Here is a 23,664-nt window from a genome sequence, read left to right as displayed (position 1 = left end):
AAAGCTTGCATGTGTGATTTAACTTACCCTGTCCTCATCCAAGATTGGGCACTGGTACTCTTCATCATAGCCATCATAAAGGTCTCCTGTGGAAAGTGAGACACAATCCATAAAAAAAGCCTTTGAATGTCTCTGCATTTCCTATTTACAGCCAGTGGTGGAAGAAGTACTCAGATCCTTTACTTAAGTAGAAGTATCAATACCACAATGTAAAAATACTTAATTACAAGTCCTGCATCTAAAATCCTACTTAAATGAAAATATAGAGGTATTACCAGCTAAATTTACTTAAAGTACTAAAGTAAAAGTACTCGTTCTGCAGAAAATCGGACTGTGACTGTAATATTAAATAAATTAGTACATTACGTTATTAAATAAGTACATTATTTATACTGATGAGACAATGCATAAGCAGCATTTAATTGTTGTAGCTGCATGAGGTGGAACTGCCTTGTGTTCACAAGATAAATCTCAGGGGTTGTGAGATGATAGATTGGGTAGGAAAGCAGACACAGGAAAGTTCCACTACATATATTTGGATTAATTAGGGACTGAGCCCAAAAGGCAGAGGACTACTATAAAACATTAGTCCTCATCTAAGGGCGAGGACCCTATTGTTTTTCATGTGTTTGTTTGTTTGTTTGTTTCTTTATTATTATGGGACTTCACACCTAAATTTGACCCCCTAAACATGCTCAAAAACTCACCAAATTTGGCACGCACATCAGGTCTGGTGAAAAATTTGATAAGTTACAAAAATTAACTCCTGACATGCCAAACTGTGCTCTCTAGCACCACCTATGTAAATAAAATGGTCGCCATGGCCTGTAGGAATGTCGTAGAGCGATCAAACCAAAACTAAACTATTCGTCTCATCAAGATCTACAAATCATACACTGACACCCCTGACCTTAATCCAACAGGAAGTCCACAATTAGCCTTTCGAAATAAGACTTTGCCCCAATTTTGGCCCCCAAACAAACGCTATCTCCTCTGAGGGCATTAACGGTATCAGCTTCAAACTTTAATAGGTGACTTGTGACACTGTGCTGAAAAAAAGATGTTAAAAACTTTGTTATAACTCGAACGGTTTGGATTTTATAAGCCCTCAAAGTTGCAGAGCCACATCACACCTTACAATGTAAAACAATGGGGAGGCAATCTATGGGCATGAACTTTGTGTCAAACAGAGGCTTCTGATGGCTAAACTATAAGTCTGACCACTTTCAAACCTGTATCAATGGAATCGCCACGAAATTTCCTACTAAAATCTGATTTTTAATGTAAGATTTGGCCAAAGTAGTAGGATTTAGGAGGACATTTCACAAGAAGTGTACTCTAAAATCCTCCTCTCCAACTGCTCCTGGTGATGTCACTCCTTCAGTGCTGTGAAACATTCCGCAATACACACTCATTATAAAATCACAGGAGGAGCAAGAAAAGACTTTAATATCTCAAAAACAGTAAAAGAGAGAAAAAACATGTAAACTTAAGATTTGTAGGTCAAAGTCTTGTGACTCATTTAAAGTTCAAATAAAGTCTGTATCTAAAACTATGTGGAAGCAGTAAATGTTCAAAAAGGTGTGGGTTCGCTCACACTCTCCATTCAAATATATGAATATTTTTCTGTGTCCAGCTGCAGTTACTTATTGTCTCTACACACCTGACAGTACACGTCAATCAAACTTTCAAAATGAAAAAAAAACACACTTGTAAGAAATATCCCTCCTTTTTAAAAAGCAAAATGATCTGATCCAAATGGGCCAGAGTGCCAGGTCCCGAACAACGCTGCTTGCAGCTTTAATTTTTTTTGGGAACTTTTCTTTAATCCTTTAGTTTTTGTGATATATAGGAGAGTTTTACCTCTTTGGGGCCTCAAACAAATTTATTTGAAACCATGTGAGGAGTAAAGTCTCTTTGGTGGAGCTGCTAATAACTCATAGACATCTGAAACAAGGAGACACAAATAAACATTGATTTTTTTGTAAGGGGCCACAACCCAAAAAGTCTGGGAACCACTGGTTTAATTTTTAACAGTGCTGTGTAATTTATAAGCTCATCATTATGTTATTTTATGTAAAATGTTAACCTGGAACGTAACTAGATACTAAAGCTAAATAAACGTAGTGGAGTAGAAAGTACAATATGTCTCTCTGAAATGTAGTGGAGTGAAAGTATAAAGTAGCACAAAATAAAAATACTCTAAGTACAAGTACCTTAAAATTGAACTTAAGTACAGTACTTGAGTAAATGTACTTAGTTACATCCCACCATTTGCAGACTTAAAACAAGGCAAGGACATGACCAAAAAGGTTTTTCTTTCCAGTTGTGATTCAAGAGAAAGACTAAGCATGCTCCATCATCAAAGCTTTTAAGTCAAATGAAAGCTAAGTGTTCTTTCCTGTCAGAACTGCCATTAGTTGGGAAAGCAGGTGAAGTTTACCTTCCTGAGCGAGGTCACCTATGTTAACATAGGTCAGCCCTGTCCGCTGGGCCAGCTCCTTTCCTAAAGTTGTCTTTCCAACACCTGGGGTTCCTGCAGGAGAAAGGAGTGACATTCCATACAAGAACCAGGACAATCCATGTTGCTTTATTTCAACATCATCACTTGGTGACATCTGACCAAGTTGTTGAGCAATACCAGGGTGGTAATGGGAGATGATTTCAGCTACTGTCCCAAGAGGGACACAGGGATTGTGGATTGCTTCCAGGCTATGCTTCTGCTCAAAGGTGCTGATAAGATGCTGTTTTATGTACAGCGTTCTCTGGGGTTTAAACTTTGAGAAGTAAGAGTTGCAGGTCATATCCTTTAATCAGTTGTTTTGTAAAATCAATTAATCATTTGATGATAAAACATCCAAAAATAGTAAAAGAAAAAAATACTTGTCAGAGTTTCCCAGAGTCCATGGTGTCATCTTCAAATGTCTTGATATATTATATCTTGATATATTTTATATGTCTTTGAATGATAAACAGAGAAAAGCAGAAAATCTTCATGGTTGACAATCTAGACACTGTTGCTTGATAACTAGCTTAAAATCATTTTTTAAAATTGCTACCAATTATAGACAGGTAATCATTCTGGCACCTAATGTAATAATTTACTTTAAACACATGCAGCAAGTTGTTTATGACTCAAAAAAATATATCCTGTCTCATTCTTTCCAAGTAAGACAGACCAACTTTAAGACTATCACAAACACATATCCTGTTTCTGATTTAAAACCCAGGATTTATTTTGATCCTGCTCAGTGTACTTTTTGTCACGAGGCAGATGAAACGTTAATCATTTAATTTACTCATGTTGCTGTTGTTTCACAGTTCTGATTGGATATGGGTGCTTTGTTATCCTTTAAAGTAACAGACATCCCTGCTTTTGAATGCTCTGATGTCCTCTTCTACAACAACATAGCACAACTGAATGTTTCAGAGGTCATTCATATAGTAATTCTACTGAGTTAATGTCATATACACATATGTAAGTGTATGAGTCCCCAAGTTCCTCAAGTTAAACAAAAAAGCCAAGAAACTATTGTCTTATGTCTACATTGTTACTAATTTGATATCTTTATCATGTTATATCATATACACTTGTTTTGGTAGCCTGTAGCAGATTTTTTCTGTTGATATGGTGTATTCCCTGACTTGAACTTTACATATTATTTATTAAGAAAGGTTTTAAAAAACCTAAAAACAGTACTAATAACAGTGTATGTGTTTATGCATATTTTATACATCACAGTAAACTTATGTTTGTCAAGAAATGGATATTGTACATGTATAAATATGTCGTTGTACATCCATCTATAGAGGCATCTTATCGTTGATGATGCAAGATCACGTCTTGACTATGGCATACACACGCTTGTTTAACGGCTAATCCCGCAGAATTACTTCCTGTGGCCGTTTACAACAAGGTACGACTCCAATGGGTTCCTTGATAGAAATAAAGGCACATTTACTACTACAAAAACAGATGCTGTGGCAGAAGTTGAACTACAACACCTGTTAACAGGATGTTTGGTCGCTTCTTCATCTTCATCGCCAGCTCGCTGCCACCACGTGTCCTGCTGTCGGCCGCCTGAAAGACACAATAGTGCTTTTTATCTCTCTACCATTCACACAACCGTTTATCTCTACAGAGCATGTGTGGAAACAGACCTGAAGAAGATGACGCTGGCAAAATAGAAGACTTGAGTCGCTAGCTAGTTGTTTGCTATCACCTACAACACCAAACCAGCCTCGGCGGGACTTCCACAAACAACATTGACTGCAGTGAACTGATGTTTCACGTCAGTTTTACGTCAATTTACAGTCTGTTTTCGGCACTCCAAGTCCCCGGAATTTAAATAGGTAAACTCCACTTTGCTGGTTAGTCCAACATTTTAAAAACTCAACTCTCTCTTTAATTGACGAATTCAGTCGCTGAATACCCGAACAAAAGTGTGAAGTGACGGGAACACTTCACATCCTGCTTCTGATATTTCAAATGGTCAAATGTGGTAAGTTTATACGGTTTATAGAGACATCACATTAGCTTAACGTCATCTGTCTCATTCTATCAGTCTGTAGGCCAAATGTGAATGAAGTAACACTACAATATATAATATATCTTAACGCTAGCAGCAGAGATGATCAAATAGGCTAAAACTGACTTTTATCAATCTACAAAGTTTTCGGCTGCATGTTTGAGGATTGGGAACAACTTCACTTTTCGCAGCACTACAAGGAAAAAGAAGCTGCGTTAAATGAGAAATTATGCACTTTCAAACTTCAAATGGCTACTCACCGTAGCTTTAACGTTATTCTGTATGCTAAGAGAACTACAGTAACTATGTCCTGTTTTTGCTGTCTTTCTGTTGCTACATCTAACAACATCACCACCAATAACTGTTTCTGCTGCTTTTTAGGCTCCTAGTTCTTGGCTGAACTGTTGCCCCCAATGTGAAGCACCACGACCGAGAATGAGCAAGCTTTCCCTGGGAGATAAAGCTGCTTCAAGCAAAGTGAGCCTTACATAATATTAGATGATTCATATTCCAAGAAGAAAGATGCCATAAATAGTCTATTTGATGGGCCAAAGTTTGTCTGAAGTTCATAGATTGTGCAGTTGATAAAGTGCCTAATAATTTTTCTTCAAATGGACTGCAAGATTTTTCCAGACAGCTGGAACCAGAGAATGTCTGGCATTTTTGCTTGAAAAATCAACTTAATGATTAATTGGTTATCAGAATAATTATTGCAAATGAATCTTTTGTTGACTGACTACTGATCAAGCATTACATTTATTGTTTCAGTTAAAAAATGTAAAAGTAAATTACTTAGAAATAATGTATTACTGTTTATCTTTTACTGTTTATCTTTTACTAAATATTTTAATTTTTCAGCTTCCTACTTTTCCTCTTTTATCGGTCATAGCACATAATGGCATATGTGTCACATTTCCTTATACAACATTCCAACATTTTCTATTTTCCTCAAAGTATTTCCCAGTAATGGGACAAGACTAACTGTTGAAGTTGAGCTGGAGGATTTATAACTTCCAACGTATAGCCTGATTTATACAAGATGTTTGAGGCCAATACTGACTGATATTCGAGAGTTTTTTTTTTTTACATAAACACGTAACATAAACAAACATTTCAATAAAGATCCCTTAAATTTAGTTATTGCAGAACCGTGACCAAGATGTGTACTGAACGACATTTTACAGCTGCCCAGGAGATACTATAACTACAGATGATATGACCCATTAGAAACACATTTAGATGAAAAAAACAATGCCAAAAATCTAAAGCCTCACTTGCAAAACCTACAGGCCACAGTGGTCACAACCATTAATGGTTAAGTGTAAAGGTTTTTCTGAGGGTGGCACAGGAGAAGAAGCCATAGGTTCATTAATGAGGGTCAGCAAAATAGTAAGCACTGGGACATCATGAATACCCATACCAGATCTCATGGTAATGTGACCAGTAGTTGTTTAGTCATCTTGCTACAATGGGCAGATGGCATTACCGCCAGCACTGCAATATGTAGGTGAGTTAGAGGGTCAAGGATGGTAAATGTATATCCATTGGATTTCTTCAGCCTGTTGACTGTTTCCTTGCAGGTGAGCCGCTGGGTGGATCCATCCTTCACAGATTTGCCAGGGGAACGCTTTTCTCTGTCTGGAAGGATGAAGGGCAGCCAGGTTTTGTGCTCCAAGGCTGAACCAAAGAGACCCAGGAAGAGGAAAGGAGAGACCGGCAGCTCAGACCCTCATGCGTCCCACCTGCTTAAAGAGTCAGCCCAGAGGGACCAAGATGAACCTTGGGTGCACAGATACTTGCCCTATTCAAAGGTCACCATCATTGCTAGCAACATTTGTTCTGGTATCTGGTAGTAGATTGGCATTTTGTTTGCAAAATCAAGCATCACTACATTAATAAGCATTCATTAAAAAAAGAGACACCTGATGTCTGACACAGGACATTTTCTGGACATTCATTTCAGAAACCATTTATGAATAAAATCACTGATGTGATTCTTGTGAATGAACTACCTGAAAAATCAAGATTTGTTTTTTCAAAATATTTATATGAATTATTATTATTATTATTACTATTATGTTACACCCATATTGCTTTGAATTATGGGTATACTTTTGAACAAAGACTTGACGGCACTTGCAGACTTGCAGACTTAACAGCTATGTTCCCAGGGGGTCTGTGAGTGTCTAGGGCTGTCCAAATCCACATTTCAGTCAGGAATTTCAATTAATTGCCATGGTAACACTTAGAGTCTTGAGTCCCGTCTTACAGCGCATTTCATCCCTGTGTGCCCCTTGTACCCTCACAGACTTGATGTGATGACACTGAACACCTCATGTACAGTATATGTACCATAAATGTCCAGATTCTGGACATTTGGTTTCAGCCAAAGTCTTGTGAAAGGTGCAACTCTCCGGAAGTCTGCAGAAAGTGCGCTTGAGGACTTGATGAATGGTTAAATCTGGAGTTTTGGATTCACCCTGCAAGAGTTTTTGGTCACTGTAAAGGTCAAGCAAAATCCACTGCCTTCAATTTATGTAAAATGTGTTCTAAAATTCAGCTGCAGTTAATACTGTATGAGACTTCAGAGTCTGAGTTATTATCTAATCAAGTGGTTATCTCCCAAAGGTATCACTTCACAGACAGTATGGAGGAATGATTACAGTGACCAGGGACTCTGTAATGTTGTGATGTAGCACAACATGTGAGTATTGTTCAAGAAAGACTTGGGGAAAAAAAATGGACTGTGTCCTTTAGATGTGGCATGAAGTCACTGTCTACACTCTGCTTTAACTTTGAATACTGCCGGTTCAACATGGATCCAAACACATGAACTCATCACTTTTTCACAGAAAGTAGATTGAAAGTAGTGATCAAGATTTAGGTATTCTCATGTATTTTCAGCTGTGATAAAGGTTCAAAACAACAGTGTTTTGTCTCTGGTAATGGTTACCATGTGTTTGTGTAGGCTGAGCTAGCTGTCCACAAGAAGAAGGTAGAGGAAGTGGAGAACTGGATGAGACTTCACACAAACACACTGAAGGTATGAGCTTCGTTTTTCATTTACAAATAATAAATGTTTGCAGTAACTGAACACTGACTCACAGTCTCCTACCATTGTCTGTGTGTCATTTTTGCCTCAGTTGTGACCTTTTATTTGTTGTGAATTATGACACACCCACTTCCCTCATGGTGAACAAGACAAGTTGTTCCAATACCCAGTGGGAAACTGAGATTTGCTGTCATGAGTGTCAGTCGTTTAATGGCTTGTGTCTGGAGACCAAGATATATCAAGAGATAATCTGACTGTAGTCTGGCCTATGATTGTCTTAAATTATTAAAATGTTGAATAGATTGTGGAGGTCTTCAGTGAAGCTGAAGGTTCGGGTTTTTCCTGCCTTTTGTCATCCACAGGGTGGTATCTTACTGCTGACCGGACCATCAGGCTGTGGAAAGACTGCTACAGTCCAGGTTTTGTGTCGGGAGCTGGGCCTGAGGGTTCAGGAGTGGACGAACCCCACCAGTCTGGAGCCTTACACCAGCAGTCAGCATGGTGAGGAAAAGCTCTTACTGAACTATCTGCCTCAAACACAGCGTCACTGTCAATCAATTCTGCCTATCAATGCAATTTATTTGTTGTTTTGATATATATTGATGAGTTGTAAAAATTGTCTCACTGAAAAAAACATGCACAAAGTGACAAAAAAATAGAAACAACATAATAAAATGTTTGTTTTTGTTGAGACTGTCAGGGGTCGAGAGGAGTTGTGATATTTGAAGTTGTTGTATTCGGTGCGAACAGTTGCCCACACTACTATACTGAGTCAGTGTCCAAGTCTCCAGTCCACCCTATTTCTTGCTCTGACTTGTGTCCCAAATTTTCTGTTTTACGTCAGTGTGGAGGATGAACGGCTTGTCCTGCACTTCCCAGTTAGCCCAGTTCCAGGAGTTCCTCCTCAGGGCCAACAAGTACAACTGTCTGAAGATGGTGGGTGATGGTGGAGTTACAGACATCAAGCTCATACTGGTTGAGGTATGTACTACACTTTTAAGATAAATCCAGTTCATTTGACTCCAGTTCATTTCACTGGCACAACATAGTGATAGTACAGTGCCAAGTAAAAAAAGTAGTAATATAAGTACATACCACATATTAATTATTATAATAAAACTACAATTTTTAAAGTCATATTACTTTAAAAATGTAATTTAACTCATTAATTTCGCTGATGAGTTTAAAACTCAAATTAATTTATATATTTCCTTTAACCTTCCTGTTTCTCATAAACATACACTGACATAGCAATATTCCTGAGATAGCAATCATACAGTATCAATGCAAAAGAGAAATAAGAAAACAGCTTGGAATCCGCTAACCAAAACTCGACCAAAAAACGACCAAACTCATTGCTATGCTTCTTCGGCTCAGATACTGGTCAGGACAGACTTCTGTCACAGTGCACTTATTATCTTATAGTCTATTTGCCAACCCATAGAGCCCTATTGTGAACCCGGAAATGTTGAGTACCCCATAGTTTTATGTTAGAAATATACAGTATGGGTCCCTAGCATTTAGAAACTGTCGGATGCTAACTTGCATATGTTGGGCAAATAGCATAATTAGCATTAATTAGCATAATCACCTATTTGGGCAATATTTCAGCAACTGCTTGGCCAATTTGGACAATACTGGGGTGTTTTGGGGGTTATTGAAAATGCTGAATCATTTTCAGTTAAACCAGAAGTAGCCATATTTCTACTCCCGGTGGGCTGATTTTGATGAATTTTGAGTCGATTTTGAGGTTATTTATATGCTTAATACATTGGACCTACATTTCATAATCAAGAGAGCTCAATGTCATTGGTATGGATGTTGAGACGTAATACTTCTTCAAATTCCTTCAGTTCTGCTCACGATTTTTTGCTGTGCAACATTATGTCATGGAATTATGTCATTTACGCTGTGGTTACTGCTGCAAGCTGAATAATGGCCGCATGGAAAGACAGACAAAACACAGAATTTATTCCATTTCTTCTTTTTATATATTATATATCTATACTTCTAAACTATCACTTGGAGTGGTTTAAAATATTAAAATATCATGGTAGGAGTTCTTTTGAGTAAAATCAAAAGACAAACAAATCTACAGTAATTAATACATAAACAGTTAATGTTACCACAACTACCAAAAAAGTTACCTCATATTATCTCTATCAAAAGTTGGGAAGGGTGTAGGAGGTATGAAGGGAGTGAAGGAGTGAAAATCATATGCAATCTTGAGGCGTTATTTGCTCAGCTGCTGATGGTGGGGAGAAGAATGGACCTCACTGCCCTCTTTGACTACAAGCTCGGCCCGGTCCCTGTATCCATCAAGACGAATATGGCTGCTTCAGAAAAGGTAACAATTCTGTGATCGTCCAGCATCTTGGAATCCTTGCTCCCAATCCCCACCCACCAGACATTGTACTCATTGATGCCTCGCAGCCCATCTACCATATGATGTGGCCATTGTCAAGCACCGTGGCTGACCTTGCAGCCAGCATAGGGTGCCGGCTTAATCGCTACATCATCCAAACATTTGTCATCTTTGACTGGTATGAGCAAATCTCTGCCAAAGACCATGAGAAGCAGAGAAGAGCAGGGGAGAGCTCAACAGAGTACCACCTCTCACTGACAACCCCTCTACCTAGCTGCGACAAAGTAATGATGAACAAGACAAACAAGCAGAGGCTGGTTGAGCTCGCCTGCACACACAGCATAGGAGATCACATCAAGATGGTCAGCAGAGCAGACAGTATTGTTACTCATGATGAGGCTGACGTCTCCCTCATTTCATACATGTTGGATGCAGCCAGGCATGGAGCTACAACTGTCCACATTGTCAGCAACAGCACATATGTGTCAATGCTCATGGTCTGTTAGTGCTGGAAGGTGGGTATCACATGTCACCTGCAGATAGAGAGATTGGATGGCACTGTTCTCAAAAATGTGACAATAGAGAATCTGGGTAAGCAGTGTCACTCCATTCTGGCTGTGCACGCTCTCTCTGGGTGTGACACCACCACCTATTGCACCAGGAAAGGGAAGGTGTCTGTGCTCAAGGCTATGAGAATAGTAGTAGTGATAATAATAATATTAATAATAATAATAATAAGTAAAACTCACAAAGTGCTTCACAGGAATTAAAGTTAAAATTAAGACCATAAAAACATACAGTGGTATGAAAAAGTTTAGGCACCCCTCTGAGGCTGCATAATAATTTACTCTGTCTTCACAGAAAAGGATCACATTGGCATGCCATTCATTTTCTAATAAAAGCTGAGTACTGGGGTATTTTCCAGACAAAGATTTTTAGTGTAGCAATATTAAGTTGTATGAAATTAAATCAGAAGTGAAAAATAGGCTGTGCAAAAATTTGGGCACCCTTGTCATTGTGTTGATTTGAACACCTCTAACTACTTATAACTGATGAATTGGAACACAAAATTGGTTTGGTGAGATCATTAAACCTTGAACTTCATAGCCAGGTGCATCAAATCATGAGAAGAGGTATTTAAGTTGGCCAATTGCAAGTTGTTCTTCTCTTTGACTCTCCTCTGAAGAGTGGCAACATGGGGGCCTCAAAACAGCTCTCAAATGACCTGAAAACAAAGATTGTTCAACATTATGGTTTAGGGGAAGGCTACAAAAAGCTATCTCAGCGATTTGAGCTGTCAGTTTCCACAGTGAGGAACATAGTGAGGAAATGGAAGACCACAGGCATGGCTCTTGTTAAGGCCAGAAGTGGCAGGCCAAGAAAAATGTATTGGAGAGGCAAAGGCGAAGGATGGTGAGAATGGTCAAAGACAACCTACAGACCACCTCCAAAGACCTACAACATCTTGCTGCAGATGGTGTCACTGTGCATCGTTCAACAATTCAGAGCACTTTTCACAGGGAGAAGCTTTATGGGAGAGTGATGCGGAAGAAGCCTTTTCTGCACACAAGCCACAAACAGAGTCGCTTGAGGTATGCAAAAGCACATTTGGACAAGCCAGCTTCATTTTGGAATAAGGTCCTGTGGACTGATGAAACAAAGATTGAGTTATTTGGTCATAACAAGGGGCATTATGCATGGCAGTGAAAGAACACAGCATTCCAAGAAAAACACTTGCTACCCACAGTAAAATTTGGTGGAGGTTCCATCATGCTGTGGGGCTGGGAATCTTGTTAAAGGTGAGGGTTGCATGGATTCCACTCAATATCAGCAGATTCTTGAGAATAATGTTCAAGAGTCAATCACAAAGTTGAAGTTACGCCGGGGCTGGATATTTCAACAAGACAACGACCCAAAACACTGCTCAATCTGAAAATCTGTGGGATGATTTGAAGCGCACTGTCAATGCTCGGCAACCATCAAACCTAAGTGAACTGGAGATGTTTTGTAAGGAGGAATGGTCCAAAATACCTTTATCCAGAATCCAGACACTCATTAGAAGCTATTGGAAATATCTAGAGGCTGTTATTTTTGCAAGGAGGCTCGACTAAATATTGATGTGATTTTTCTGTTGGAGTGCCCAAATGTATGCACCTGTCTAATTTTGTTTTGATGCATATTGCACATTTTCTGTTAATCCAATATACCTCATTTCACTACTGAAATAATGCTGTGTCCATCAGTTATTTGATTGGTTAAAATGAAATAGCTGATCCAAACATCCAATGATTTATAAATGAAAATAATGGAAATTGTCAGGGGTGCCTAAACTTTTTCATACCACTGTATGCCACATGTTAAAGTTAATATAAAAACAAAACACAGACAGCAGGGTACAACAAGAAGAAGCAAATGAACGAACAATCATTACACATCACACACAACTCAAGATGGCACAAAAGCCAATTTAAAAAAATGGGTCTTCAATTGTTTTTTAAAAGCATCTATGGAGAATGCAGACCACATACATAAAGGAAGAGAGTTCCATTGTGTTGGAGCCACATCGCAAAGGTGCAATCACCTTTAGTTTTCAGCCGAGAGTGAGGGACAGCCAGTAGGTCCTGGTTGGAAGACCTAAGTGACCTACTGGCAATATAGGGGTGGATAAGATCAGTGATGTACTCAGGTGCCTGTCCATGCAGGGCTCTATATGTGATAACAAGAACCTTAAAATGAATCCTAAAACGGATGGAAGCCAGTGCAAAGAACTTAAAATAGATGTAATGTGAGTCATCCTGCTGAACCTGGTTAACAGCCTTGCAGCGGCATTTTGGACTATTTGTAGACGGTTCAGAGATGCTTTGCTTAGACAAGTGTAGATAGAATTACAATAGTCCAGATGGGATGATATGAAAGTGTGAATGTTCATTTTGAGTTCCGGCTTTGATATGATGGACTTGAGTTTTGCGACATTATGGAGATGGAGAAAAGATGTATGGGTCAATGATTTAATATGCTGATCGAAATGCATGGCCTGGTTTAATATGACCCCAAGATTTCTTAAGTTAGACTGAACAGCTGATGAAAGGGACCCAATACTCTTAGCTACCTTGGGAGCCATACTGTCAGAAGCAATAATGAGAACCTCTGTCTTGTCAGTATTAAGCTGATCTTCTTGATTCATTAATCTCATCTCTGTCAACAAGTCCTGTTTGATACTGTAAATCATATCGTCTCTCTCAACATTCCCACACTTCCAATCTCATCAAACAGTGACTGCAATAACTTTCTCAAATATTTTATAGACAAGGTAGCCAATATTAGGGCAAACATCTCACCCATGTCCAGTCCACTTACTAGTGGCTCCTCAAATCCAGCCATCTTGGACTCCTTTTGTCCAGTGTCCATGGAGGATATAGCAGCCCTGTTAGGACAAATGAAACCCTCCTTGAGCCCACTAGATGCCCTACCAACCACTATGTTTTTAAAGGTTTTTAACTGTATCGGCCCCTGCATAGCCAATATTATAAACCGCTCTCTTCTATCAGGGTGTGTCCCCAGCTACTTTAAGCAGGCTATTGTTCAGCCTCTATTAAAGAAATCAAACCTGGCTGCAGATGCCAGAGACTGCTCTGTTCTAGTACTATTGGACCTTAGCACAGCATTCGATACTGTAGACCATCACATTCTAATCCACAGGCTAAATGACCTGGTGGGCATTTCTGGGACTGCATAGGAGTGGTTCTCCTCATATCTCACAGATAGATCTTTGTCAGTCTCTGTAGGTGAATTTCTATCGGACACTGCAGCTTTGTCATGCAGTGCCCCCCAGGGATCAGTCTTGGGACCCATTCTATTCTCCATATACATGCTGCCACTGGGACAAATCATCAGCAGTTTCAAACACATCTCCTACCAATTGTACGCCAATGACATCCAGCTGCACTTTTCATTTAAACCTCACATGCTTCACAAACTCTCTGTACTTATCAACTGTTTAAACACAATTTGCAATTGGATGGCAAATAATTTTCTGCAGTTGAATACAGACAAAACTGAAGTCCTGATCATTGGCCCTGATAATCTTCAGTCATCAATCAGGCAGAACCTTGGTGCCTTATCTTCATCTTCCTGGTCTTGCCTGCACAATCTTGGCATAATTTTCGATAGGGCTGTAGTCAGCCAAAGAAAATCTTGGTCAACTAAAATCGTAAATAATCTTCAACTAATCGATTAGTCGCGCGGGGGGGGGGGGGGGGGCAGCCACACATTTCTCTGTTTTGTGACTTCAGGTTTGGAGCTAACCCCCTTTACTTTTCCAGCATTTGGGGAAACAACAGACGTGACTTTTTAGCATTTATTAACTGACACACTGTAGTCTGTGCTGTACATTCACTGCCAGACTGACAACTTACTACTAACCTTTTCCTCTGCCCCGCTCACATCCACCATCACTTCTCTGCTCCTCGCTCTTTCCCACTCGCTACGTAAACATACTCCTTAATGGAGCCACGCTACCAATAGTTTTCCAGGCAACGACAGAGGTTGACTCATGTACCAGAACAGAGACTCCCAAATGCTATCGATTTCCGAATGAATGGATATTTATTCCGACATCACATATTAAAAAATCCTATTTTTTTTGGCCTGGTGGGGGTTCTCGTTGTGTCATTATGGAGAAACACAGATTCAGTAAACGCTCAGTACGTTCAGTAAACGTTAAATACAGGTGGACCTAGCAGTCCCCATTAGGTTGGGCGAGTTCAAAGTTGTGAAAACAACGGGGGTGTTTTAAATACACCCCGTTTTCACAGGTAATTTGTTAGTCTGTCCCTTCTGCCGCAGGAAATAATGGATTACTCCTGGAAAGCTATTGATGTAGCACTTTTCTCCTTATGAAAATAACACAGAGATTATTCAACCAATGAGAATTTAGTCGGACAAGAGCATAACGACCAAGTAATCAACCAGTCGACCAGCAGACTACAGCCCTAATTTTCGACCAATCCATGAGCTTTGAAGCACATGTTAAGGTGCTAACTCAATCATGTTTCTTTCACCTGAGAAACATAGCCAAACTCCGGTCTGTGGTATCAAGAAATGAAACTGAGATGTTAATGCATGCTTTTATTTCATCACGTTTGGACTACTGTAACTCCCTTTTTACCTGCCTTGATAAATCTTCCATACACTGCTTACAAACTGTCCAAAACACTGCTGCAAGGCTTTTAACACAATCCAGCAGATGGTCACATATAACGCCTATTTTAATCTCATTGCACTGGCTTCCAGTAAATTTTAGAATTAATTTTAAAATACATGGCCAGGCTCCACAGTACATTACGGACCTTCTGCACTCCTACACCATTAGTCAAGCTCTTAGATCCTCCTCCCGGGGCTTTCTAAGTGTACCCCGTACACATTTTAAGACCGTTATAGGGGTTATGAGGCTTAAAAGATACATAGAGCTGAATATCATCAGCGTAACAGTGATAGGAAATATCACAAAATTTGCAAGAAGTGCAAGACGATAAGAATGTAGAGTCTGAAGAAGAAAATGAAAACAGAGCTGAGGATGAGTTTGATGATGAGGATATGGTTGATAACAGTGCAGAGTAGAAGTGCAAGGCACTCTTGCTTGATGAAAGTTTTCCAGTTGTAACTCATTGTGTCACTAATGCACAATTTTCTGCTCAGATTATTTGGGGTATACTTGCATTTTAAAAGATGTTCCAGGACTAATATGTTCTACCTGTTAAACATTTACCTCCAATACCCAATTGTGAGTCACCTCAGAGTGTAATGGTCTGTGTATTAAAATGTACATGTTCTGCATCGCTTGGATAATTGTGTTCATAAATATCCTACAATTTACAACAATTTATACAAGTTTTTTCAAATATATAAATTATCTGCCCAATCTAATCAATTCATTGTCCTCTAAAACTTCTAAATTGACTAAAACTTCATCAAAATCGGCCCACCAGGAGTAGAAATATGGCCACTTCTAGTTTAAATGGCCATTTTGAATTTTGAAAATGTCAGAAAAGGATTCAGCATCCTCAATAACCCCCAAAACCACTCCAATACTGTCCAAATCAACCAAGAAGTTGCTGAAATATTGTCCATATAGGTGATTATGTTAATTATGCTAAATATGCAAATTGCCCAACACATGAAAGTACCCGTACTGTGCATTTCTAACATAAAACTTTGAGGTACTAAACATTTCCGGGTTCACATTCCTGACAAGTAGACTATTACCCAATGTTGTTGTGTGTTCATTTTACTTCTCAGATTAATGTCAAAGTGATACATTGATCTGAACCTTCTTTGTTCCTCCTCAGGATTTCCCAAACCAGTTCTACCGGCAGCCGGGCAGCCTGCATGATGTCCTGAGGTGAGAGCAGACCAGGTTTCACCCTACATTTCTTTCATGCTTTCACACAGGATACAAGGAGAGGTCGCTATGATAACAGACAGCTTTGAAGCCACCATGTAAAAGTAATGACAGAAGCACTGCGACCAGTGCCTGCACTCCTGTTTTAACTCCAGGTTTCAGTGTCTCTATTTTTGTAGAGAATGATATGAGGTCATAAATATTTTCTTGTTTGTGTTAAGCTATTTTCTTCCTCAGCATCAGGACTTTGTGGGGCTTATGAAAGCCTTTCTACCGGACAGTGTGGTCCATTGATTGTATTCAGTACCATACGCATTCATTAATCAGTTAATCTGTGTATTTCCATGCTATTGTGAGAGATTGTGTCCTGCTGTGTGTCTTCCAGGCGTTTTGTGAAGACCAGTCGATGTCCCCTGGTGTTCATAGTGTCAGACAGTCTGAGTGGAGACAGTAGCTCACGCTTTCTTTTTCCTAGAGACATCCTGGAGAAGCTGGACATCAGCAGCATCAGGTTCCAATCAATGCACACTGCTAACAGTGCGGGGATGTTAGACCTTTGTGGAAATCCACATCAGACCCCAGAGAACCCTGTTAAATACATTTCATTACTAGCTGTGCACCAATGAGGGAAGATTGTTCTTATACATTTAGTATTTAAATGTAGATCTGTCACTGTCTCTGTGGTGAGTTAATAGTGGCAAACACATGGACAATTTCCAGTTAGCGTTAATTCTCAAATAGTGTCCTTGTTATTTATGTCCATTGCAGAGAGAACAAGCCAAGCCTTTATTTCTAATTCTAATTTTAGAACACTTTCTCTATGTTGACCTGTTGTCTTGTTAAACTCAGTATAACATACATTTCCAAAGCACTGATTCCATCAGTACAACAGTCATGCCATACTCACCACTCTGCTGAACAGAACTTTAAAACAAATGTTGTTTTCACTCACTAATTACCCTCACTTAGTCACTTCCTCTGCAGTTTTTTCAAACACAGTTAAACTACTGTAACACTCCCTGCTCTGGCATTTCATATTGAAAGCCTTCCAGTGGCTCAAACATGTAAGCCCTCCCATTCCTGAAAGGACATTTTGTGTTTTATTGACAGTAAATATTAAAAAACCTGTAAAGTAGAAGTGAGATGGAAATAATCCACAAAACAAAATATTTTTATAAAAACTTTGAGCAGCAATGTGACTGTTGTGCTGTGCACAGATCATTTAATCACCTCTTAATGTTTTGGCCTTAATGTGTTTGTGTTGATATGACTTGTGTCTTGGATACTGGCCTTTATTTGAGAATTTACTGTAATCAAATGTGGATTAACAGGAAGTAGAATAAAACAGTTCCTTGTCTTGCGTTCTGGATTCTCTAAAAGATTCCGTTCAGGGACAACTACATTGCCTTTAATATTGTGTTCTGTGTTTCCAGTTTTAATCCAGTGGCTCCAACTACAATGATGAAGGTCCTGACTCGCATTTCCACCCTGGAGGCAGGAAAGGTGAGAGGAAGCCTTGTAGTTGATTACATATTTTGGTATGAGTTTTTCCACAGTATATTTTTCCATAATTCTAAGCAGAGCTGTGGGAGGATATGTGTGCCAGACCAGGCAGTACTGGAGATGCTGTGTTCAGGAAGCTCGGGAGATATTCGCAGTGCCATCAACAGCCTGCAGTTTTCCTCCCTCCCAGGTCAGAAGATAATCCACACAGCGCACAGTGCCACACCACACCAGATCACACCATATCACACCACACAAAGTGTACACATGCATACCATGAAATTTGTTATAAACCCCTTTAAAGACCCCATTGCTTTTCCTCAGATCACATATTAGGACCCTGTCACACCAACTGACTTCTCTTATAACTTTCCAGACACACCATTGGAAAAGGGGCTGTGGAGGGTGATGAAGGACAGACCTGTGGCTTCATTGGGCAAAGCTGTTTACAGAACAAACCAGACGAAGAATAAGTCCACACAGGCAAAGGAGCGGGAAGAAGGGCAGGCTATAGGAGGGAAAGATGCTTCTCTGTTCCTGTTCAGAGCACTGGGAAAGATCCTGCACTGCAAACGTGAGTCATATCGCATGGTTTCATCTGTTTTGTTCCTCGTAAAATCTCTGAAGTTGTTTTGTCACTCTCCTAGACTTATTCATCACACACGGACACAAACACAACACTAAATGAATGCTGAGGGTCACTTCATGGTCAATCAGAACAAGTTTATATGATGTGTTGTCTGACCACATCGGAAATCTAAAGCCTCTTTTACACATGCAGTCTATCCCTGAAATATTCAGGAACATTTCCTGCATGGGGTCATGTGTGAATTAGGCTTGCCACGGTGGTCAATGTTACTGGTGTTACACGGTGTTGGGACATACACTGATTACGTTACTTGCCCACCGCCCATACCGTAGTTTTGCTTTTGTCTATAGCAACAACACCGTTTATTTCATTTTTGCGTATCAACGCCCACGTTCATCAAATTAAAAAAAAAACCTCCAATTTGTAAAGTATCAACCGTGTTATCGATACTTAGTCAGATGACGGACGCTACAATTATAAACTGACAGTGTCACCTCTGGGAGCATCTGCAGCAGCAGCAGATTCGCAGCAAATTGTAGAAGAGTGAGACATCTGTTCTCCGTCCGGCTGCTGTAAACAAACGTAACGTAACGCCAGCTGTTAGTGAGCAGCTGCTCACACGTCTCCGGGTCTCGGTGTTTGTTTTCAGCAGCAACTCTCCTGCTCTCTGCCTGTTCAGCCTGCTCTTGGTGTGTCTCTCTCTGGATGGCTGGTGAGTTTCTCCTGTCATGGTTTTAAGTGGCAGTCATTCTCTGGCTCGTCCCCCGCTGGCAGCAGCCTGAAGCCCGCTGTCACTAACTAACTAAATAAGGGGAAAATCTAAACTAAAAATCTAATGTTAAAGATCAAAGTAAGCACTCTATGGATGAGTGTCATTGACAAATATCTTATTTTGTAAAATGCCCGTTGTAACCGGTAACACCAGTGTTGTCACAAGTTTATCAGTCGATGGGAAAATTTCCTCACCGTGGCATCCCTAGTGTGAATATGAGCAGGGATCGATATTCACGGAAATCTGTACTGCCAATTTTCCACCTCAAGACCCAGTAAGATTTCAGGAAAATGCCGGTACAGCTGTGTTATGAATGAAAGCAGTAACATTGCAGGAACAAGCACGAAAAGGGTTACATCCATCTGACAAAAGATACTTTGATGTGGAGTGAGCGAACTGATCACAAGACTTGACGTATGGGTGATGTACTGTGAGTTGGGCAGTGCTTGGTTTTGGCTCATCTGTTTTAAACATGGTGGCTGCATCACAAACTTTCTCATATTACAGCTAAACAGTGAACTAAAATATGTTTCTGGAAGCATTTGAGGCGAGAAATAGGCAATGCAGTAACAGAATCTTGATTCATATTTGATCAGGACTGCCTGGTTTGAAAGTTTGATCTAAGCTTCATGAGTTTCACCCTCTTCTTCTGTTGAGTTTTATTGCAGTTCCCATCCATAAGTGTTGCATTACCACCATGTGCTGGACTGTCCCTTGCCCATCTATTCCAGCATCACCATGGCATGTGTTATAAGGTGCAAGACGGAAATGTTCCTGAATGTAGCTGCATATGTGAATAATGAAAATCACTAGCAGTCCCTGAAAGGTTATCCCAATAATTTACTGTTAACTATGTATGAAAGAGGCTTAAGTGTTTTATAGTTGTTTGAAACGGCTACACTGGAAGGCGGAGTTAAAAGTCAGCTGTCATAGTCGGGGAGACATGACATTGTTTAAATACGGGGATAACGGTGCATATTTTCAGACAGTTTCTCCTGGAAGGCAGTCACAGTGATGCCTACATTAAAAGTGTCAGGAATAGTTGTTTGAAGAATGAAAAAAGTAGGGCTGCAGTCTCCTGGTCGACTGGTCGATTAGTTGGTTGTTATGCTCTCGTCCGACCAAATTCTCATTGGTCGAATAATCTCTGTGTTACTTTCATAAGGAGAAAAGTGCTACATCAACAGCCTTCCAAGATTAATCCATTATTTCCTGCGGCGGGAGGGACAGACTAACAAATTACCTGTGAAAACAGGGGTTCATTCAAAACACCTCTGTTGTTTTCACAACTTTGAACTCGCCCAACCTAATGGAGACTGCTAGGTCTAACTGTACTCAACGTTTACTGAGCGTTTACTGAACGTACTGAATGTTTAGTGAATCAGTGTTTCTCCTATAAGTATAACAACAAGAACCCCCGCCAGGCCAAAAAAAATGTTTTAAAGCCAAAAATAACGCCAAATATCCATTAATTCAGAAATCAATAGTGTTTGGGAGCCTCTGTGCAGCACTGTTCCGATATGTGAGTCAACCTCTGTGTTACCTGGGAAACTATTGGTAGCGTTGCTCCGTTAAGGAATATGGCATTGCGTAATATATGTGCGTAGCGGATTGGAAAGAGGGAGCAGCAGAAAAGTGACGGTGAACGCGAGTAGAGCAGAGGAAAAGGTTAGCAGTAAGTTGTCAGTCTGGCAGTAAATGTACAGTACAGACTACAGTGTAACAGTTAATAAATGCTGCTGCTTCTCAAGACCAAGAAAAGTCGCGTCTATGCTGGAAAGTTACCTACACAAAAGCTCCTTGTTTATAGGGGGATAATTATCCAACAGTGATCACACTCAAGTAAAGGAAATAACAGTGTTTTGATAGGAACATAGCAAATGTTAATGATTAATGTTTAAATAAATGTTTAATTTGAGGGTATCTGATCAGAGGGTATTCTGCTGAATGTTGTTCAACTTCAGCCACAATGCAATGTCATCCGGTATCCATCAAATATGTTCAAACCCACATTCCAGGTAGAGTGCATTTTGGGTTGAACAGCGTAATTCTATTGTTTACCTCACAATCATCAAGGATGAAATAACTGCCATGATAACTTTCTAAAACAGTTTTTTGAGATCTAATATGTCTTTAAGCCCTGTAACTGGGCTTCTTCTGTTACATGTAACAACAGAACAACACAGACCCCTGTGTTTGTTTGTTTTTAAAGGCCCCATGAAATGAAAAATACATTTTCCGTTTTAATCCTGTGTCCCTGTGTTAATTGTTCATTTATCTCTTGTTATATGCTAAATATATGTAAAAAAAAAAAAAAAAAAATCAGTATCAGAGTATTTTTACATCAAAATCCCTGTGTTTTCTCTTCCTGTAAAATGGTTGCAAATGTTTAATGACTCATTTTGCACTCAGTGGTGTTTACAAAAGTTCATCCATTCAAATGTGACTTTGGGCGAGTAGCTAGCCACACTGATCATAAAAACCACACTTTACGGTTTGTGGGTCGTAGTAGCTAACAGAGCAATATGGAGAGAGATAGGAAGAGATGTGTTTGGATATCAGTGGGCAAAAACTTTGTTTTCATTTCCAAAACAATGTGGTTGAGGTCTAATTCATTCATCTCTCCCTTGTCCTCCTCCTGATCTAACAGGAGGGGAGGAGGTGTGTGTGGAGCCAACAGTCCTCCGTAGCACCATTTCTCTCTGCAGCCCCATGCACTTTTAGCAGTCCAATCAAATGCAAAGGATTTGATTTAAATTCCTCTTGTAACTGTATACCACTCAAATATTCCATTTTACTTGGAAAGACGTCACAGTACAGAAGCTAAAGATGCTCTAATTTCTGTTAATGGGGCCTTTAAGTGCTACTTTGAGCGCTGCCTAAATTGTCTAACCACAAAATCAAGTGAAAGTTGATCCATATTCATGCATTGATTATTAGGACCACTAGAAGCACAATTCCCAGTGTGGGATATACCATGAAGTCAGTTTGTGTCAGTGCTCCATACTGATTGACCTGAGGTCTGTACTACAAAACAAGTTCAACATACCTGGGATATCTTTTCGTTATCCAGCTTCACTGAACCTAACATTGGCTGTCCAGATAACCAGTACTACAAAGCTGTTTATCAACTAGTTCAGTCAACCCAGGGTTTTCCTATCCAGCTACGAGCATGTTAATGTGAAAGAGGCGGGGTTGTTAATTACGAGTGACATCATCAGAACCATGAATGAAGTACTTCATGATATGAGATGAAACGGTGATAAAAGGTACCTGCAGAAAATTTCTGTTTTAGGGACAGCAAAAAGTCATATTCAATGAAGTGTAATGTAAACGACAGCCTGTAATCAAACAACAGAATAAGAAGATGTAGAAACACTAGAAATAATTTCCACATATTAATAGTAGGCTAAGGCTTAAAATACATGTAGGAATATTATATATGACTGAAGTATAGAGTGAGTATTTTTTGCTATTTAGTTGGATGAAGAAACAATTCTGAATATACCACATAAAAAAAGAAACTTAAAAGGAACTTAAAAGTAATGTCAGACTGTTTCTGTTGCCGAAGCAAAGAATGTAAAAGTAGTTAATGACTGATAAGGTCTATCTGACCCAAATATTGCATTTATAATGATGGGAGCCAATTAATAGTGTGGATTATATTTCTAATAAAAGACAATCTTTCGTTTGTATTTCCAGTTATCTTCACACAGTTGTCTCATGTTATTCTGAGCTGCAGTGATAGAATCAAAATGTAAAATCATCCACACTGTCAGCTGTCACTCCAGGGATAAAATCAACTTTGCACAATTAAAATACAGCTAAAATCATCATTACGTGTTGTAAACGATTTCTCCGTTTGTTAGAAGCTCTGTTTTAAAACCAGAGTGGAAATAGAAAGTCTGGGACAATAAAATGTTTCTACTGTCCTATAAAAATATGTATTGCTCTTTTTTACTTGTCACTTTATTGTAAACTCAGGACTTTTGTCCATGTTGAGATCTTGTAGGAATGATGACTCTTTTTCCAGTGATCTGATCGGTCAGTGGTTGCAGTGTTGACAGGTTGTGATCCGATTCTCTGAAGTTAACCTGCTCCAGAGCAGGTTAGCTGTTCAGCATAAGTTACCATGGTGATGTAACCCAGAAAGAAGTGGACCACCATCGTAGGGCTGAAAACCCAGAGTTAAACCTGAAGTTACCTCGGTAACCCCAAATCCTGCTACATAGTACAGGCCTCTGCTGAAGGTCCTGTCAGCACAAAACATCTGGTCAGTGAAGACATTGTGTCCCCTAAGTGACATAAAGGCAAATAGTTAGTGTCCCTGGTTGTTTGTCATCAACAGGAGGGAATCCTGAAGGTGCTGAAGGAGCTGAAGGTGCCGGTGGACCTGGTCTACCATCTCACCTCTCTCAACATTACAGAGAAGCATTACTCATAGACCCTGAGGT

At 39.6% G+C, this 23,664-nt stretch overlaps 2 protein-coding genes across 7 annotated transcripts in view; one reads left to right on the top strand and one right to left on the bottom strand.

Moving 5' to 3' along the window:
* The window catches only part of ak6 (adenylate kinase 6), a 20,937-nt gene extending 16,666 nt beyond the window's left edge, over positions 1-4,271 (bottom strand). The window contains exons 1-4 of the mRNA XM_042420443.1: positions 4,162-4,271; positions 4,006-4,081; positions 2,444-2,536; positions 28-86 (exon numbers count right to left, since the gene is read on the bottom strand). Of these exons, the coding sequence (XP_042276377.1) occupies positions 28-86; positions 2,444-2,536; positions 4,006-4,042 (189 nt within the window). The 5' untranslated portion in view covers positions 4,043-4,081; positions 4,162-4,271. The remainder of the gene's footprint in view (positions 1-27; positions 87-2,443; positions 2,537-4,005; positions 4,082-4,161) is intronic.
* rad17 (RAD17 checkpoint clamp loader component) overlaps positions 4,266-23,664 on the top strand; it is a 39,614-nt gene continuing 20,215 nt past the window's right edge. For 3 of the 6 annotated variants that reach the window (XM_042420437.1, XM_042420441.1, XM_042420442.1), the window contains exons 1-12: positions 4,410-4,502; positions 4,911-5,006; positions 6,110-6,340; positions 7,498-7,572; positions 7,944-8,082; positions 8,426-8,562; positions 16,294-16,346; positions 16,732-16,857; positions 17,780-17,849; positions 17,925-18,039; positions 18,226-18,423; positions 23,559-23,662. In XM_042420437.1, coding sequence (XP_042276371.1) covers positions 4,965-5,006; positions 6,110-6,340; positions 7,498-7,572; positions 7,944-8,082; positions 8,426-8,562; positions 16,294-16,346; positions 16,732-16,857; positions 17,780-17,849; positions 17,925-18,039; positions 18,226-18,423; positions 23,559-23,662 — 1,290 coding nt within the window. In that variant the 5' untranslated portion in view covers positions 4,410-4,502; positions 4,911-4,964. Of the gene's footprint in view, positions 4,354-4,409; positions 4,503-4,910; positions 5,007-6,109; positions 6,341-7,497; positions 7,573-7,943; positions 8,083-8,425; positions 8,563-16,293; positions 16,347-16,731; positions 16,858-17,779; positions 17,850-17,924; positions 18,040-18,225; positions 18,424-23,558; positions 23,663-23,664 lie in introns of those variants that run through there. The other 3 variants (XM_042420438.1, XM_042420440.1, XM_042420439.1) reach the window with 3 other exon arrangements.

Source organism: Thunnus maccoyii, chromosome 9, assembly GCF_910596095.1.
Source record: "Thunnus maccoyii chromosome 9, fThuMac1.1, whole genome shotgun sequence".
Taxonomy (NCBI): domain Eukaryota; kingdom Metazoa; phylum Chordata; class Actinopteri; order Scombriformes; family Scombridae; genus Thunnus; species Thunnus maccoyii.
The sequence above is the reverse complement of the archived record's forward strand: the minus strand, read 5'-3'. Positions and strand labels throughout refer to the sequence as shown.